A 17,282-nucleotide genomic window follows, 5' to 3' on the forward strand; every position below is an offset into this window, starting at 1 on the left:
TCTCTCAGAGTTTGCCTAAGTTCATGTCCATTGAGTAGGTGATGCTATCCAACCATCTCATCCTCTGCAACCCTCTTCTCCTTTTGCCTTCAATCTTTCCCAGCATCAGGGTCTTTTCCACTGAGTCAGCTCTTCCCATCAGATGGCCGAAGTACTGGACCTTCAGCTTCAGCATCAGTCCCTGCATTGAATTTTCAATGTTGATTTCCTTTATGATTGACTGATTTGATCTCCTTGCAGTCCAAGGGACTCTCAGGAGTCTTCAACACCACAGTTCGAAAGCATCAATTCTTCAGTGCTCAGCCTTCTTCATGGTCCAACTCTTGCATCTGTACATGACCACTGGAAAGACCATAACTTTGACTAAATGCACTTTTGTCGGCAAAGTGAGATCTTTGCTCTTTAATACGCTGATTAGGTTTACCAACGGAGAGGGCAATGGCAACCCATTCCAGTACCATTGCCTGGAGAATCCCAGGGACAGAGGAGCCTAGTGGGCTGCCGTCTATGGGGTCGCACAGAGTTGGACACGACTGAAGTGACTTTGCAGCAGCAGCAGGTTTACGAAAGACCATTTCCTCATAGAAGCCTCTCTGACTCCCATGCCAGTTCTGTGTTGTTCTCCTTGCTTTAGGCACTTTTCTTGGAGAGTATCTAGGAGAGTCTGTAATTACGTAAGTGCGTTAAGATCTCTGTGACTAATGTCTGTTTCCCAACATACAGTGAAGCCTCTAAAGGAAGGGACTTTTGTACATTCCAGCAATATGAAACCACACAGGTTGCACTTTGTATAATGCTTAAACATTCAGGCTCTGGAGTCAAACAGATCCAGATTCAAATTTAGATTCAACTTCCCTTGTAGCTGTGTGGCTTAGGGTGAGTTGCTTGACCTCTCTGAATCTTAGTCTTCAGCTGCAAAAGGAGATACTGATATGAGCTAATCTACAAGACTGCTGGAAGAATTAAATCTCAACAATGTAGGTAAAGTGGCTGGCACATTTAAGTGGTTAGTGATGCTAGCAGGCATTATTATAGCACGTTATAGATGTATACCATGTCTTTGTTGGATTTAAATCTTTGGGACCACGTAGGAGCTCAGATGGGAGGAACTGCAGAGGCTGCCCTGAAAATGTGCCCGAGGGAAGGCTAGAAGGGGCCATCCCTGGAAAGAGGCTTGGGACACAAGGTCTTTGTGGGGGCTCATTGAGGAGTCTGCTTCTGGGGCCAAAAACCTCACTGCAGGTCAAAGTCCAGTCCAGATCCTGGCTGATCCTTCTTTCTTTCTTTCTTTGTTTTAAAAACTTTACTTATTTATTTTTGGCTGCACTGGATCTTTGTTGCTCTGTACAGGCTTTTTCTCGTTGCAGAGAGCGGGGGCGACTCTTCACTGTGATGCTCAGGCTTCTCGTTGCGGTGGCTTCTCTTGTTGCAGAGCACAGGCTCTAGGGTGCGTGGGCTCTGCTGCTCCATGGCATGGGGAATCTTCCAAGACCAGGGATCAAACCTGTGTCCCCAGCACTGGCAGGTGGGTTCTTAACCACTGACCACGAGGAAAGTCCTGTTTCTTCTTTCCTTAAGAGCTATTGTTCCTTGGTATATCTCCATATGAGCCATGCCTTCCATCGGGGTGGGGCACGGGGAGACAAGTGGTTCATCAGGGAGAGGGTAGTTTGGTATGGTGGATGCTGACCCCACCCTAGATGAGGAGGTTGAGGGTGGGAAGACCCTCTAGGATCTGACTAGGGTCTGTGCTTAGTGTGAGAGGTGAAAGGAAGGGAAGGACCTCAGAAGAGCTGGGAGTAGAGATGCTAAAGGTTGGTATTCTGGCAGCCCAGCCATGTTGTCGTTCAGTCGCCCAGTCATGTCCGACTCTTTGCAACCCCGTGGACTGCAGCACGCCAGGCCTCCCTGTCCCTCACCATCTCCCAAAGTTTGCCCAAGTTCATGTTCATTGCCTGGGTGATGCCATCCAGCCATCTCATCCTCTGACACTCTCTTCTCCTTCTGCCCTCAATCTTTCCCACCATCAGGGACTTTTCCAATGAGTCGTCTGTTCGCATCAGATGACCAAAACACTGGAGCTTCAGCTTCAGCATCAGTCCTTCCAGTGAATGTTTAGGGTTGATCTCCCTTAAGTCACTTATTTTGGAGCCCAAGAAGAAAAAATCTGTCACTATTTCCACCTTTTCCCCTTCTGTTTGTCATGCAGTAATGGGGCCGGATTTTAATTCAGTTCAGTTCAGTCGCTCAGTCCTGTCAACTCTTTGCAACCCATGGACTGCAGCACGCCTGGCTACCCTGTCCTTTACTATCTCTTGGAGTTTGCTCAGACTCATGTTCATTGAGTCCCTGATGCCATCCAAGTATCTCTGTCACCTCCTTCTCCTCCTGCCCTCAGTCTTTCCCAGCACCAGAGTCTTTTCTAATAAGTTGGCTCTTCACATCAAGTGGCCAAAGTATTGGAGCTTCAGCCTCAGCATCAGATCTTCCAATGAATATTCAGGGTTGACTTCCTTTAGGATTGATTGGTTTGATCTCCTTGCAGTCCAAGGAACTCTCAACAGTCTTCTCCAGCACCACAGTTCAAAGGCATCAGCTCTTCAGTGCTCAGCCTGCTTTATGGTCCAACTCTCACATCTGTACATGACTACTAGGAAGACCATAGCTTTGATTGGATGGACCTTTGTCAGCAAAGTGATGTCTCTGCTTTTTAATACTGTCTAGATTTGTCATAGCTTTTCTTCCAAGGAACAGGCGTCTTTTAATTTCATGGCTGTAGTCACCATCTGCAGTGATTTTGGACCCCAAGAGAATAAAATCTGCCACTGTTTCCATTTCCCCCCCATCAATTTGCCATGAAGTTATGTGACTGGATGCCATGATCTTAGTTTTTCAAATGTTGAATTTCAAGCCAGCCTTTTCACTCTCCTCTTCATCAAGAGACTCTAGTTTCTCTTCACTTTCTACCATTATGGTGGTATCTTCTGCATATCTGACATTATTGATATTTCTCCTGGCAAACTTGATTCCAGCTTGTGATTCATCCAGCCTGGTATTTTGCGTGATGTACTCTGCATATTTTAAATAAGCAGAGTGATAATATCCACCTTTGATGTACTCCTTTCTCAATCTTGCACAAGTCTGTTGTTATCCTTTTGTGTGCTAAGTCATTTCAGTGGTATCTGACTCTTTGCAACCCTATAGACTGTAACCTTCCAGGCTCCTCTGTATATGGGATTCTCCGGGCAAGAATACTGGAGTGGGTAGCCATTTCCTTCTCCAGAGGATCTTCTTGACCCAGGGATTGAACCCACATCTCTTATGCCTCCTCCATTGGTGGTCAGTTTCTTTACCACTAATGCAACCTGGGAAGCCCTGTTATCCTTTTAACAAACATTTATTGAGTCCCTCCTTTAGGCTGGGAGACAAGGGTCCTTATCTTCAAAAAGTTCACAATCCAGTGGAGGAGACAGATGAATCACACAATAATTATAATGCCAATTCGCATTTCATTTCTCCACTGCTGCCTACATAATTTCTTTTTTTCCCCCCCATCTCAGTATGTGAATAGCTGAAGAAGCAAGAATAATATCAGCACAGTGATATGGTTACCAGACCCACAGCACAGCTGGATGTGAGGCTGTCTGGTTGAGGGTGGGGAAGATAGGGGCCAAAAGAGGATTCTGTGAGGATTTGTCCTGACTCAGGTGTGCCAGAAAGGGTGTCCAGGCACCTGCCACCACAGCCTCTGCATTTGTCTACCACGGACACATTCTCATAAAGAAAGTGCCCATCAGAGGGAGAGAAACTAGAAAATGCATTTACAACAGGGAGCATCGAGGGGCAGGCCCTGGGGCAGGCCGAAGTTCTTCACCCATGTTTGTGAGGGGCATCCTCCCTAGAGTAGGGGTATCTTCTGCCTTAAAGAAATGTGTACTCCTTTCATCCTTCTCCCAAGGGCTGGGCCACACCCCCAAAAATAGCCAGTCCCAGGCAGCCACCACATTATGCCAGAACTGCCCCGAGAGGACCAAATGACAGAGCCAGCAGACACCTTAGGGATGTCACTGAATCTGGGCCTCAAAATGTCCCCACTCAATGCAGAGACCGAAGGCCATGGGGATGCGGCCTCAAGCCTCATGAATCTGACAACCCAACTGTGGAGCAATAGACCAGGTGCCTATGCTATTGGGACCCCTAAGCGTTCCTGGGAAGGCTTCCTGGAAGAGATGACTTCCTGGACTCAGGAGGCCTGGGGCTAGAAGGCAGTCAGCGAGGTGGTGGGCTGAGTTTCCAGGCAAAGGTAGGGAACGATGTGTGAAAAGATGGGAGAGAACTAGGCACCCGAGGGAAATACACTTCATTGCCCTGGAGTGACAGGGCAAATCTAGCAGGACCTTGTAGCCTTTAAAGAATTGGGTTACATTCAGGACTCTCCTGGTGGTCCAGTGGTTAACTCTGCGCTGCCCATGCAGGGGGCATTGGGAACTTGGATTACAGGGCTTTCCTGATGGCACAAATGGTAAAGAATCTGCCTGCAGTGTGGGAGACCTGGGTTCGATCCCTGGGTCAGGAAGATCACCTGGAGAGGGGGATGGTTATCCACCCCAGTATTCTTGCCTGGAGAATTCCATGGACTGAGGAGCCTGGTGGGCTACAGTTCATAGGGTTGCAAAGAATTGGACAAGACTGAGCGAGTAACACTTTCACTTTCAAAATAGCTCTAAGGAGGGTTGACAAGATCAGGCTTGCTCTTCGGGAGATGTGCTGTTTGGAGAATGAATGGGAGAACCATCCAGGGATGGGGAAGTAATCTGTCCTGCAAGTGGGTGGAGGACCCTCATTTGTCCGGGAGTCTCCAAACCTTGCCTGACTATGTTCTTCTTGGCCCCAACTACTAGCATGGGAAAAATAGCATGGAGATTCTTTTTTTACAGTTGAAGTCCAGAAAAGTGTGTGTGTGTGTGTGTGCGCGTGCGTGTGTGTGTGCACACTTGTGTGTGCACTAGGGTGGGGATGGAGAGTTGCTGCAAACAACAACAACAATAATAAAAACAAACATAAAACCAAACAGAGAGCATCACCACCTGGAAAAATCACTGCTAACATTTTAGTGTGTATCCTTGCCTGTGCTTTTTTCTTTTACACGTGCCCTAAGAAACTGTCAAAATACAAATTCTGATTCAGTAGGTCTAGAGTGGGGCCTGAGATTCATTTTCTAAAATGCTCTCAAGTGATCCAGATACTGATGGTCTCCAAATTCACTTGAGCCAGGCTGTAGGTTATGTTTGTGTGTGTGTATTTTGGGTTGTTTCTAACTTTTCAGTATTATAAACAATGCTGCCATGAATCTTTGCCTATAGATTTTTTTAATTTAAATTTCCTTCATATACATTGTAAAATTGTATCACTGAATCAAAGGCAAAGGATATTTTACAGCCTTTGATAGACAAGGCAAATATTCCCCCTAAAAAGATAGAAGCTGATTATATCCCTACTAGCAATACACATGTGTGTGCTAGGTTGCTTCAGTCATGTCTGACTCTGTGACCCTATGGACCATAGCCCACCAAGCTCCTCTGTCCATGGGAGTCTCAGGCAAGAATACTGGAGTGGGTTGCCATGCCCTCTTCCAGATCTTCCGGGCCCCAGGGAGTCTCGAACCAGAGTCTCTTAGGTGTCCTGCAGGTGGGTTCTTTACCACCAGCGCCACCCGGGTGCTCAAATCCCCACAGCATATTAGCATATTTTTGTCCACTGATTGTCGCACACTAGTACCTCACTGTTCCTTCGATTGTACTTCTTTGATTAATAGTGAGGCTGAGTATTTCCCCCTATTTTATTGGAATTTGTGTATCTTCTTTTGTAAATTGCCTATTTGTGTCCATGCCCATTTTTCTATTAGGGTGTTTACTTTTGTTCTTATTGATTTGAAAGATTTAGATTTAACCCCTTGATTGTTACAAAGGTTTTGCAAGGTGTGCCTGAGAAACCATGGTATTTAGATAAAGCTGGAGTGAAAGATTCAAGGAGAGATGAGCCAAGAACTGAAAATGAGCATGTCTAAAGCACTGGGCTGTGGACCCGGAATGCTAAGAGCCTGCACTGCCTGCCTTACAGCCCTCGTTCTAGAAGCTGAGATGGCTGGACACATCAGATAGTGTTTCCTCCCTCTCAGCAGGGCTGGATGGGCAAGCTTGCTTTTGATCTTAAATTTTAGTCTTCATTTAGAGTCCAATCAGCTTTTCTTTCTTTTACATTAACATATATTCTTCAGATACATTGTTGTCAATTTTATCAATAAAATCTGCAATCAGAATTGAGGATGGAGTTTTAAAAAAATAATATCTAGTGGAGGAAAAACAGGGACTGGCACTAATTACTTTTTTGCAGTAATTAGTTTTAAGAAAAAATATAATGATGGGAGACTAGCTAGCTGTGTCAGATAATGAAACAAAGCCGCACAAGTTAAATGAGTAATTCTGGTTTAGACTAGATGAACAGACAAGTGAAATTAGCTCCAGGCCGAGAGTACAGAGTAGACTCTGTACTTGTAGTAACTTCAAATGTGATAAAAAGGAGGCATTACCAGTCAGGACAGGGAGAAAGGTGACCTAAACAAATGAGTATTTTGGGAGAAAACCCCAATTTAGATACTCACATTAGCTATACTCCAAGGGATTTTCAAACAGAAACGTTCTGAAAGATAATAAGTAGATGATCTCAGACTGACGGATAAACCAGGGCTGAGAAAACCATAAGCCCAAGATCCCTGAGTCAAGGGTCATTCTTCCCAAGTGAAGCCTGAACTGGGTTTAAGTTCAGAATTTACAGTTAAAAAAATCAAATTGGTGATCAAGCAAATATCAGGGTAACTTGATAAAGAAACCTGTTAGCAAAGCATCAACAGTGCCATACAACCCTCCTCCTTCAACAACTGGTTCATACAGTACTAGAAACAATAGCTTTAAAAGTTTCTGGAAACTTTTTTTTTTTTGGTCTCATTGAAAAGCATGCAGGATCTTAGGTCCCAGACTAGGGACTGAACTCACAGCTCACACTCCCCTGCTCTGGAAGTGCAGAGTCTTAATCAGTGGACCGCCAGGGATATCCCCAATTTTGTTTTTTCAATAAAGAAGCCTATGCCAAACAAAGTTAAAACTGAGAGTGAATGTGAGAAAAAGATATTTTCAGGAATACAATAATCAGAAAGTTTATAATCCTATGAGAAAAAATTTGTGAGAGGTATTCTACCAAAAGTAAAGAAAAAGGCTCAAAATGCTGAATAAGAAACTGTGGCAGTGGAGTGTGCTCTAGAAGGGAAGGAAATAAGGAAAAAAGTAGAGAGTTATTTGAAATTGATGCTTGAAAGATTTTTCATAAACATCCAGTTAAAATGCTGTTTATAGGTTTTTTATATTTAGGACCAGACAATTATACTAATAGATCAGAAAATATTATAAACCTTGACAATGCAAAATAAAAAATGGTAGTTGGAGGAGGGAGAATCAAGGAGAGTAGGCTAATTTTCTCATTCTCCATAGAGGGTAATCGAAAGGATACTGCTCAGGGTGATAAATCAGGAAATAAATGTTTAAATATATTGTTTAAGGTCATGAGAGAGCTCATAAAGAATTAAAAGAAATATATGACAAAATCAAGAGGAACAGGTGGGAGTTCACCTGAACTGACCAAATTCCACAGGTTTTATTGTGAGGACTCACCAGGTATATTACTATGCAACTTAGTGTGGGAGATGTACTGCTCACACCCAAACGACTAAAATCAGAAGCTCTAGGAAATGAAACTGTTGTGGGGAGGAGGGAGGAAAACTTACCTTTGGTTTTGTATTTTTTAAGACTGTTGGAATTATTTAAATTATTTTTATTAAAGAAAAGGTACGCATGTACTTTTCATTTTTGGCTGTGTTGGGTCTTCACTGCTGTGCGCGGGCTTTCTCTAGTTGTGGACAGCGAGGGCTACTCTCGTTCCTTGTGTGGGCTTCTCTTGTGGAGCACAGGCTCTAGGGCGCCTGGGCTCAGAAGTTGTGACTCACAGGCTTAGCTGCTCTGTGGCAACATATGTGGAATCTTCCCAGACTGGGGATTGTGACCCCTGTGACCCCTGCATTGGCAGGCAGATTCTTATCCACTATAGCACCAGGAAAGTCTGTTATCTATTTTTTCCTTTAGTAAAAAAGCTATACTAATAACCGTTAAAAAAATGTATGGCATATCCATAACAGAAGAGTATGTAGCAGTTTAAAAACTGTTAAAAAAAAAAACTAGCATGGAAAGAAGTTCCCACTAATATGAAAAGAGCAATTTGCAGAAAGATGTGAACAACAGGACGACAGTTGTATAAAAATAAAGTTTATACATGTTTTAAGATTCATATAAAATACCCAGAAGAATATAGAATAAATTGGAATTCCCCCCAGGGAGTCGGGGGGCAAGGAAATGGGGGAAACTTTAAAGTTTTACACCTCTATATGGAAGATTTTTGTTGTTCTAAAAGATGAAGTGTTGGGACTTCCCTGGCAGGCCAGTGGTTAGGACTTGGCACTTTCATTTCAGGGGCATGGGTTTGATCCCTTGGCCAGGGAACTAGGATTCCCCCAACAGGCACAGCATGATGACATAAAATGAAGTACTGGTTATACCATTTTAAAAGTTTGTCCTTTTAAAAATATTCTTTACAGAAAATTTAGAAAATTATGAAGAAAAAAGCCACCCACACTCACAGCTCTTGGTGTATTTCCTTCTAAATTTATATTTTTCCTCTATGCATCTGATTCTGTCTCTAGCTATGGGCAGGGAGCAGTGGTGAAAGAGCCCTGGAGAGTCAGGCAGACCCTCCTGAAATTTCCAAATTCCTCCAAATCACTCAACTCTTATGCACAGCTTCCCCTTCTCAACAAATGGCAATTTCATCCTTCCAGTTGCTCAGGCCAAAACTGTGGGGTCAACCTTGACTCCTTTCTCTCACCCAGTCCATAAACAAATCCTCTTAGTTCTGCTTCCAAGACAGAACTGGTATCTGGCCACTGCTCACACCTGGATCTCTGCCAAAGTCCTCCCGTTGGCCTCGAAGCTGCCCCATTTCCTCTCCAACCTCATCTTCCACCGCTCTCCCATCCCCTGCTTACGCTGTCACGGCCACACGTGCCTCAACCCATGAGGCACATTCCTGCCCAGGGCCTCCGCTCCAGCTGCTCCTCCAGCCTGGATGCTCATTTCAAAGACGTTCAGGCCAATCCATCACCAGCTTTGTCTCTCCTCAAATCCCATCTTTTCAACGCTGCTTCCTCCAACCACCGTGATTATTAACCAAACCTTCCCCATGTACCTATTCTAATCCCCCACCCCATACATAACACCTATCACTTTCCAACAAGCTATATACATGTATTATTTTTCACATGCATGTTTCTTCCTGCTAAGAGGATAAACACCACTCGGGCAGAAATCTGTGCCCTGATGTGAGTAGCCCACGGCGCGTGCTCAAGTTACTTGTTAAATGAGTGAATGAGGCCTGATGTTCTCATCTACAAAATGCCTTGTAGGACCCACCCCACACACTGCTGTGAGGATCACATGAAAAATACCTATTTCAAATTACTTGCAGAGCAGGGTCCTGCAGCCTCAGAAACCCATGGAGTTTGGGCTGACTGTGAAGGCCTGGCCGGGTCTGGTCAGGACAGTGTCACGGTCACGTCTGCTAACAGAGTCATTCAGGTGGCAGTGCTGAGGATGGGTTGGCTGGGGCAGGGCTGGGGGCAGGCAGACCAGGGAGCAGGATGGCAGCAGTCCAGACAGGAGAAGGCGGGTCCTGGAAATGCAGAGAACCAAACAGGTGCAGAAGAGGCCAAAAGGGCAGGGTTTGGTGATTAGTTGTGAGGGTGAGGGAGGAAGAGGAGAGGTGCCTGATTGGGGAACCTGTAGATGGGGTGCCTCACACTGAGATGGGGAGCCCTGGAGCCTCGAGGAGTGGGTTGGGAGAGGGTGACAGCCCAGAGGAGGGGGCCTGACACCAGGCAATAGAAAGGGCAGGGACTCTGGAACAGCCGTAACCAGGTGTGGGTCCCAGCTCCGGCACCGACTTGCCCTGCGTGGTCTGCCTGCTGAGTTGTTCTGAGGCTAAGTGATCATGCCCATAAAGCAGTGTCTGCAGAGTCTGCCGAGTCCAGTTCATATACTGTTGCTCTTCAAGTGACCATCTGATACCTACCCTCACTTGATAATGTTTAATGGCTCACTATTGGGAAATTTAAATTTAATATCAACAATAATGCAATGATGGCACTGTTTTTCTGAATGAAAAGAAATATGCCAGGCACTGAGCTAGGAGCTAGAGAAACCACGGCCACCAGAGACTGCTGGCAACACTGGGGGGGCAGTGAGGGCCTCGAAAGCATGGTATAGAGCCTCTGTTCAGCATGGGACAGAGGCTCACCACCCAGCAGGGAGTCCACAACCAGCTCAAACGCCTCAGCGGCCTTCAGTCTCCTTATGTCTGTCTACCCCATTCATGGGTGTTCTTTGTAGTCTATCATATTTGTTAGTCTGTTTCTTGCTTCCAAGCCTTTGTACAAGTTACTCTCTCCATTGGAAATGCTGTTCCCATCTTTTGAAAGAAAGCCTTACTTAGCATATCACTCAGAATCCAGTTTACGTCACCTCCTCCAGGAAGCCCTTCCTGATCCCGCTGCAGGGGGAGGTGCTGCCGTAGCACCTCTATGTTGGGCTCACCACAATACTCTCTATATTTGGTCACTGCTGACCACATGTATTTCTCTTCTCCACTTCTTCTGGACCTTGTTTATCTCTTGTCCCCAGAAGTCCCAAGGTTCCAACCTGGTAGGACTTATCTGATTACCAGTGGAGAGACGACTACAAATGTTGCTCTGTGTCCAGGAGCCGGATGGCCACACTGGGTCTAATACCCACACTGCAGGAATTACGAATATCCTCTAACCAATTTCCATATGGCCTTGGCTGCCACTGCCACAGTGCCATTCTTTTCCTTACAGCAGGGGAAAAGGAGAGGGAGGAGGTGAAGGAGAAGGGGATGTGGCGACCCAGAATGTGGCAGGGGGTATGCTGCCAGCCGGCGGAGCTGGGGCTCATGTCAGGGTGCTCCCTCCACACACTTGGTGGCTCAGTCATCAGGCTCCCATCTGAAACTGGTCACCATGCCGAGAGCCTGTCTCATCACCAGATCCTCAGGACAGTCACACTGTCTCCTGAGGAGCAGGAAATTGGCAGAACCCACCCTGAGGGACTGACAGCCCAGACTTGCATTCCAGAAAGAGCGGAGACAAGAGACCCGATTTGTAAGAAATCTGATTATTCAAATTTAATACCATCAAGAATTATGCAATGATGCTGTAGTTTTCTTAACAAATAGAAAACAGACTGTGTACAACAGTGAACTCTACAGCACTAGCATCCACAAGGTAAAAATGAATGTCTCATTCAACATTACCAACCCTGGATTGTTGATCTTGACAGCCTAGCTAGATCTGGGGACGTCCGTCTCGCGTCCCTTGGCTAAAACAGCTATGCACCCTTCCCGCCCCCACTTACCTACCTAGATAGTGCTGCCCAGAGGAAGAGGCCCTCTCCCTGCCCCTCAGCAAGCCGAGATAATAAGAGTTGAGGATAGTACCATTGAGAGAAGTCCAGTAGTCTTGCCACATTGGTTTAGGAGGGCATCTTGAAGAAGTGGGAAAGAGCACTCCTTGGGGGCTTTGAAGACAGCTGCAAACCAGGGAAGGAAGTCATCTGGCCCCCACTCGGAGGACAGACGTGTGCTACCAGGCCCACTGGCCTGGACCTGAACGGCCAGCCGCACCCCTGCTTGGCCCTGAGGTGTGTGGGGTGTGGCACACACCCTGACCAGTGCCCACGGTCTCGGCCACGTGGCCAGACCCACAGCCTACCAACACTGTGCCATCCTGCAATGCTGGACAAAATGCAGGCTCTGTGGACCCAGAGGGAACCCCCAGGCGCCCAGAGTCACCTACCCTCTCATGGGTTTGAAGAAGAGGCCAGGGGGTGCCTCTCTTTTTTTTTCTTGGGTTTTCCTTTTTTTTGGATTTTTTTTGTTTTTCGTCTTTGCTTTATCTTTAACCTTTGCAAAACACGATGGTGATGAGGAACGCCTGCTCCCCCAGACACATCTGTGGTTCTGGGCTGTGAATGTTACACACGCACTGGAATAGAGAACTGGGGGTGAGGGCTTCCCATTTCCTCTCCCCCACCACGGTCTGTGGGGCCTCAAATAAGGCTCTTACGGAAAAATGGAACAGAAATTAAACCCCCCAAATGTGTTTCCCTGCACTTGGCTGAAATAGGGTCTTGTCAGCAGGACGGGAAGGGCAGCCGGGTCAGCGGTGCCTCTGCTCAGGCTGGCGGCCCCGGCTCCACACACGGGGAAGGCACGCTCCGTCCTGCAGCAGCGAAAGTCGTACCAAAGGAAAGGATCCAAAGTGAACTCAAGGAGAAAACAAACTATTCCCCCGTCCCCCACAGCAGCCCAGTCTGCAGTTAAGAATTTGCAAAAAGAAAAGTCAGAGGGAAGAGGCTATAATCCCTGTCTACCCCACTTAACGTATAAAAAGGGAGGCTTCGCTCCCATCCCCCCACCCCATGAGAAGAAGCATGAGAACCGGCAGCAGAACAGAGAGTTCGCAGTGGCTCTGGGGCAGGCCTAGAGGGCAGAAACAGGGCCGTGGTGCCTGCCTGCTGGCCCGCCCCCTCGCCCAGGGCAGTTCTGGGCTCTCTGTGCGGTGTGGCAATGTTCCTGAAATGCTGTGGTCCCAACAGCATCCGTGCAGGAGGGCTGGACGATGGTCGGTATGGCTCAGAGGAGCTAGGTCCCCTCCGGAGCCCCCAGGCGGGGGTGGCGGAGGAGAGGGGGCGGTAGTTACGTTGCATAGTGGTCAAAGCTGCCGAGGTACTCCAGGGCCGCGCGGTAGCACAGCTGGTACTGGTCCTACGGGACAGGGGGCCGGTCAGCACGGGCAGATACCCCCTACACATGGCCAAGGGCACATGCACTGCAGCCAATGGTTCATGGACTTAGCCTTTGCTGGCCAGGAGCAGGGGCTGGACCCAGACATCTGCTCGGGTTTCCCCCCACCACCCCAGTCTGCCCCTAGATCGTGTACCCCTGTAAGGACGGCCACGTGCGACCCTAGCTGGGAGCCAGGCATACCACCGGCACCCAGAGCACAGCTGCTGACGGGGAAGTGGGTCTGGCTCACCCCTCCCCTGTGCTTTGGGCAATGCCAGTGGCATGTGTCTGGGAGAAGCCAGCCTCAGCCTGGCCAGTGGCCTGCATACCTCCGTCTGCACCATGGCTGGGCGCTGTGTGCGCAGGGTCTTCACGGTCTGGAACATGTCAACCACGCCTTCATAGCGCATCCGCTCCAGGACGATGCTCAGTGTGATGAACACCCCGGTGCGGCCCACGCCAGCACTGCCCAGGGAGAGCACCGGGTCAGCGCTCCCACCCCCAGGTCCCCGACCCGCCCAGCCCTCCGCGGGGCCGGCCCCACCTGCAGTGCACCGTGATGGGCCCGTCCTGCCCGAACTGCTCCTTGGTCTTGTGCACCTGCCCGATGAAGTCGATGAAGCCCTCGCCCGTTTTAGGCACGCCCTGCTCTGGCCAGTCTGTGAACTGGAACTGCCGGATCGTCCTCGACTGCCCATCCTGGGAGAGGTGGCAGGGCCCGGGGTCAGGGCTGGACTGGCAGCAGCCCCTGGCCAGGTGGGCAAGGCAGCCGCACAGCTAAGCACCCTGAGGCCATCCTGGGAAATGGGCTCGTCGCCCCCACACCTGACCTTAGATTCCTACGGTTGGAGCAGGGGTACCATGCAGGCAGCCCCCATCCCAGAGGGGCTCGGCAGTGTCATACACATGCCTTCATGCACATATACACACTCCCCTGTCCACTCACCCGGGCGTCTGTGACCTTGAACTCACGCAGAATATACTGGGGCATGTTGTACTCGGCCATTGGGTCGACGACAAAGTACTGGTAGCGGGCAGAGCGCTCTGCAGGCCAGTACTGGTGGCATTTCTCCTGTGGACAGAGGGCCCGGCCCTGGGGTCAGGAGGGGAGGAGGTAGGGAGCGGAGGAGGGGGGAAGGGGACCTCCAGATTTCAGAGGATTTGGGAGCGGAAAGCCACAGGTGGTGGTAAGGGTCTGAGGCTATGCTCACGGGGCCGGGAGGGAAAGGCCGCGATTGAGGAGGGCCACTGGTGTGCTCACCCTGCCCATCTCCCGAAGCCTGGTCAGCATGACAATGATGGTGGAGTTGTGCTCCCACAACATGCGCCAGAAGTCCTCCGTGCTCTCCGCCAGAGGCCCCTGCGTGGCTATGTAGGCCTTCTGCTGTCTGGGGCGGACACAAGACTGGACATGCTGGAGGTGCTGATGCCCCCAGGGTCTCCCCATGGCTGCCTAGTCCCTTGGGGCCCCACTCAGCTCACCCCTCCTCTAAGAAGCCCACCCAGGTCTTCCGGGCCAGCCCGACCCTGTTGTGCTCCCCACCGGCCAGGCGCAGGCCCAGCTACTCGTGGGCGTGGTGGGCAGTCACGAGCGTGCTGACCTATAGCCATCCAGGAAGCTGGCGTTGATGTAGTCGGAGCCCTCCACGCCGCGGATGGGCTGCAGACACACACGGGTCAGTTCGTAGGGCATGATGTTCACCAGGCGGTTCTTGAACTTGTTGCAGGGCAGGTTGGCGCTGATGAAGCGAGATGTGTGGGCCTTGGAGTTGGCCAGCAACTAGCGAGAGGGAAGGGCTGGTCAGGCAGGGCTTCCTGGGCGGGGAGAGGCGGAGGGGCGTCCCCATGACCCAGTCCAGGCACTGGAGCCAGGCAGGCCCAGCCCCACCTTGAACTCCAGCTCCATGGCAGTCACACTCTCCCCGGGAGGCACTTGGCCCAGCTTCTGGATGTGGGCGTAGAGGTTGCGGGCGGGCACCTCCGTGTGTCCACACGTGGCGGCCTCCAGCAGCGCCTCGTGGATGAACACATACTGGTCCTCAGTCTGCACCATGTAGTTGCGCTGCGCCCGCATGCACGTCACATGGCCGTAGATGTCCACCGTCTTCTCATGTTTCATCCGCTCCAGCATGGCGTCGATGACGATGAAGCAGCCCGTGCGGCCCACGCCCGCACTGCAGGAACAGGACTCAGCCTGGGCAGAGGCCTCCCTCACCTCTGACCCACCCCCACTGGAAGCCCCCCACCTCACCTGCAGTGCACCACCATGGGCCCTGCGTCCAGGGGGTTGCAGGCCTTGACCCGCCGCAGGAAGGCCAGGATAGGGGTCGGGTACTCGGGGACTCCGTGGTCTGGCCAGGCCATGAACTGGAACTGACGCAGCTCCCGCTTCTCACTGGAGCCACTCTGTGGAGGATGCAGCAGAGATGGAGTGAGTGACCAGGAACCATGCCTGCTACAGCCTGCCCCGACACTGAGGCTGGACCCCGGCTCTCCGACGGGACTCAGAAGTCACACGGGGCAGCCTGAAGGAGCTCGTGTGCTGCTTCTGTCCATCCTGCCCACGGCACCGGCTGGCATGGCCTGCTCACACCTCCAAGCCCTGACCTCCAACACTGACTGCCCCCACTCGCCCAGCACACGGTGCTCACAGGCTCCAGGCTGGGGCCAGGCACCAGGGCAGGACTGTACCTTGTGGAGCGCGAAGGTGCGCACAGTGTAGGTGGCCAGCTCCACCGTGTCCAGCAGGGTCACCTGGATGAGGCCGTAGGTCTCGGTGCCACGAGCTGGCCAGTACTGATCACATTTCACCTGCAGAGGGACAGCAGGGGAGGGCAGGCAAGGGTGTCAGAGGGACCCAAAGGCTCAGACAGGCAGGGCCCAGGGCAGGAGCTGGCGGAAGGCCCAGCTGTGCTAGCTGCCAGGCCCCTAGCCTCCGAGATCTCAGATTTATCTTGCCACCCCCTCACCAGACCAAACCAGGGCCTCACACTAGGCCGCCACCCCTGCCCTCGCGAGGGGAATGAGGGACGTAATTGAAAATCATTTATTCATGACCAGATCACACCAGGTGCGTTTTCTGCCAAATTTACCCATAACGTTTATACACCATTTTCAAGCTCTGTAAATTTTATGTTCCAGTCAATGCTTTGCTGTGCAAAAGCAGATAACAGCAGCTCTTTCCACTAATTAACTTAGGAGATGTGTTAAGGCCCCAGCAACACTCCAGCATCTAGGGAACATGTGAACGTCCCAGAAACGTGCAGTAACTGGGGGACATATTAACATTCTTGGAAACGACAGCATCTGGGACAACACATTAACACGGTAGGAAACCACTGGCGTCTGGGGAACATGCCATGTCCCAGGAGCACCCAGCAGCTGGGATACGAGGACAACCCAGGAGAACAATAGCACTTGGCAAGTCCCCTGAAGGGCGTCTTCCCACAGGGACAGGCAGAGGTGCCCAAAGTCACCTGGTGGCCAAGTATCCATACCTGCCCCCCCCCACCCCCAGCAGGGCCCTGCCGCACAGCCTCACCCGGGACTTCTCCTCCAGCCGGGTCATCATGACCACAGTGGCTGTGCGCTGCTCCCACACCATCCGCCAGAAATCGCCCATGGTCTCAGGCAGCGGGCCCTGCGTGGCAATGTAGGCGTTCTGCTTGCGGTAGCCATCGATGTAGTTGGCATTGATGTAGTCGCTCCCGGGGACACCTACGGGCAGGAAGGGACACAGGAGAGCATTATCTCGGGGCCTCCAACCTAGTCCGTGGGCCTCTTCTGGAGGAGGAGACATCACCCACTAAGGAGGAGGAGGAGGAGAGCCAGGGGATGGGAAGGGGCCCCACCCTAGGCTCACCGTCGATGGAGGTAAGGATGACTCGAGAGTGGTCGTAGGCAATGACGTTGGCGTAGCGGTTCTTCGGCTTGTTCACCTCCAGGTTTGAATTCTCCCACGTGAACTGCTGTCCCGGGTCAATCGACTGCAGGGAATGAAGGAGGCAGGTGGAGCGGGGCAACAGCCCATCTCTACCTAGTGCCCCCAGGAGACCCGGCCTTCCAGGTGGTGCCCACATCCCCCGCTGCTCCCAGGCCACAGTCACTGGCTCTGTCCCGTGGTGCTGGGCAAGGCTGAGCCCCAGCTCCCCAGCCATGGGGCACAGAGAACTGGTCAGCAATGTGACAGACTGAAGACTCCTCTGACCAAGGTACCAAATCCGCTTGCCTAGGAGAGTGGTAGGGGTGGGGTGTGGGCAGGG

The 17,282-nt window shown here is 50.6% G+C and overlaps 1 protein-coding gene across 4 annotated transcripts in view; it reads right to left on the reverse strand.

The window, feature by feature from the left end:
- Positions 1-11,332: 11,332 nt before the first annotated feature.
- Positions 11,333-17,282, reverse strand: part of PTPRF (protein tyrosine phosphatase receptor type F) — an 83,689-nt gene continuing 77,739 nt past the window's right edge. For all 4 annotated transcript variants that reach the window (XM_043461614.1, XM_043461615.1, XM_043461613.1 and 1 more), the window contains 11 exons: positions 16,883-17,006; positions 16,562-16,737; positions 15,712-15,831; positions 15,272-15,426; positions 14,909-15,194; positions 14,622-14,800; positions 14,282-14,408; positions 13,967-14,092; positions 13,565-13,719; positions 13,350-13,485; positions 11,333-12,999 (listed from right to left, as the gene is read on the reverse strand). In XM_043461614.1, coding sequence (XP_043317549.1) covers positions 12,931-12,999; positions 13,350-13,485; positions 13,565-13,719; positions 13,967-14,092; positions 14,282-14,408; positions 14,622-14,800; positions 14,909-15,194; positions 15,272-15,426; positions 15,712-15,831; positions 16,562-16,737; positions 16,883-17,006 — 1,653 coding nt within the window. In that variant the 3' untranslated portion in view covers positions 11,333-12,930. The remainder of the gene's footprint in view (positions 13,000-13,349; positions 13,486-13,564; positions 13,720-13,966; positions 14,093-14,281; positions 14,409-14,621; positions 14,801-14,908; positions 15,195-15,271; positions 15,427-15,711; positions 15,832-16,561; positions 16,738-16,882; positions 17,007-17,282) is intronic.

The sequence above is a fragment of the Cervus canadensis genome, chromosome 2 (assembly GCF_019320065.1).
Source record: "Cervus canadensis isolate Bull #8, Minnesota chromosome 2, ASM1932006v1, whole genome shotgun sequence".
Taxonomy (NCBI): Eukaryota; Metazoa; Chordata; class Mammalia; order Artiodactyla; family Cervidae; genus Cervus; species Cervus canadensis.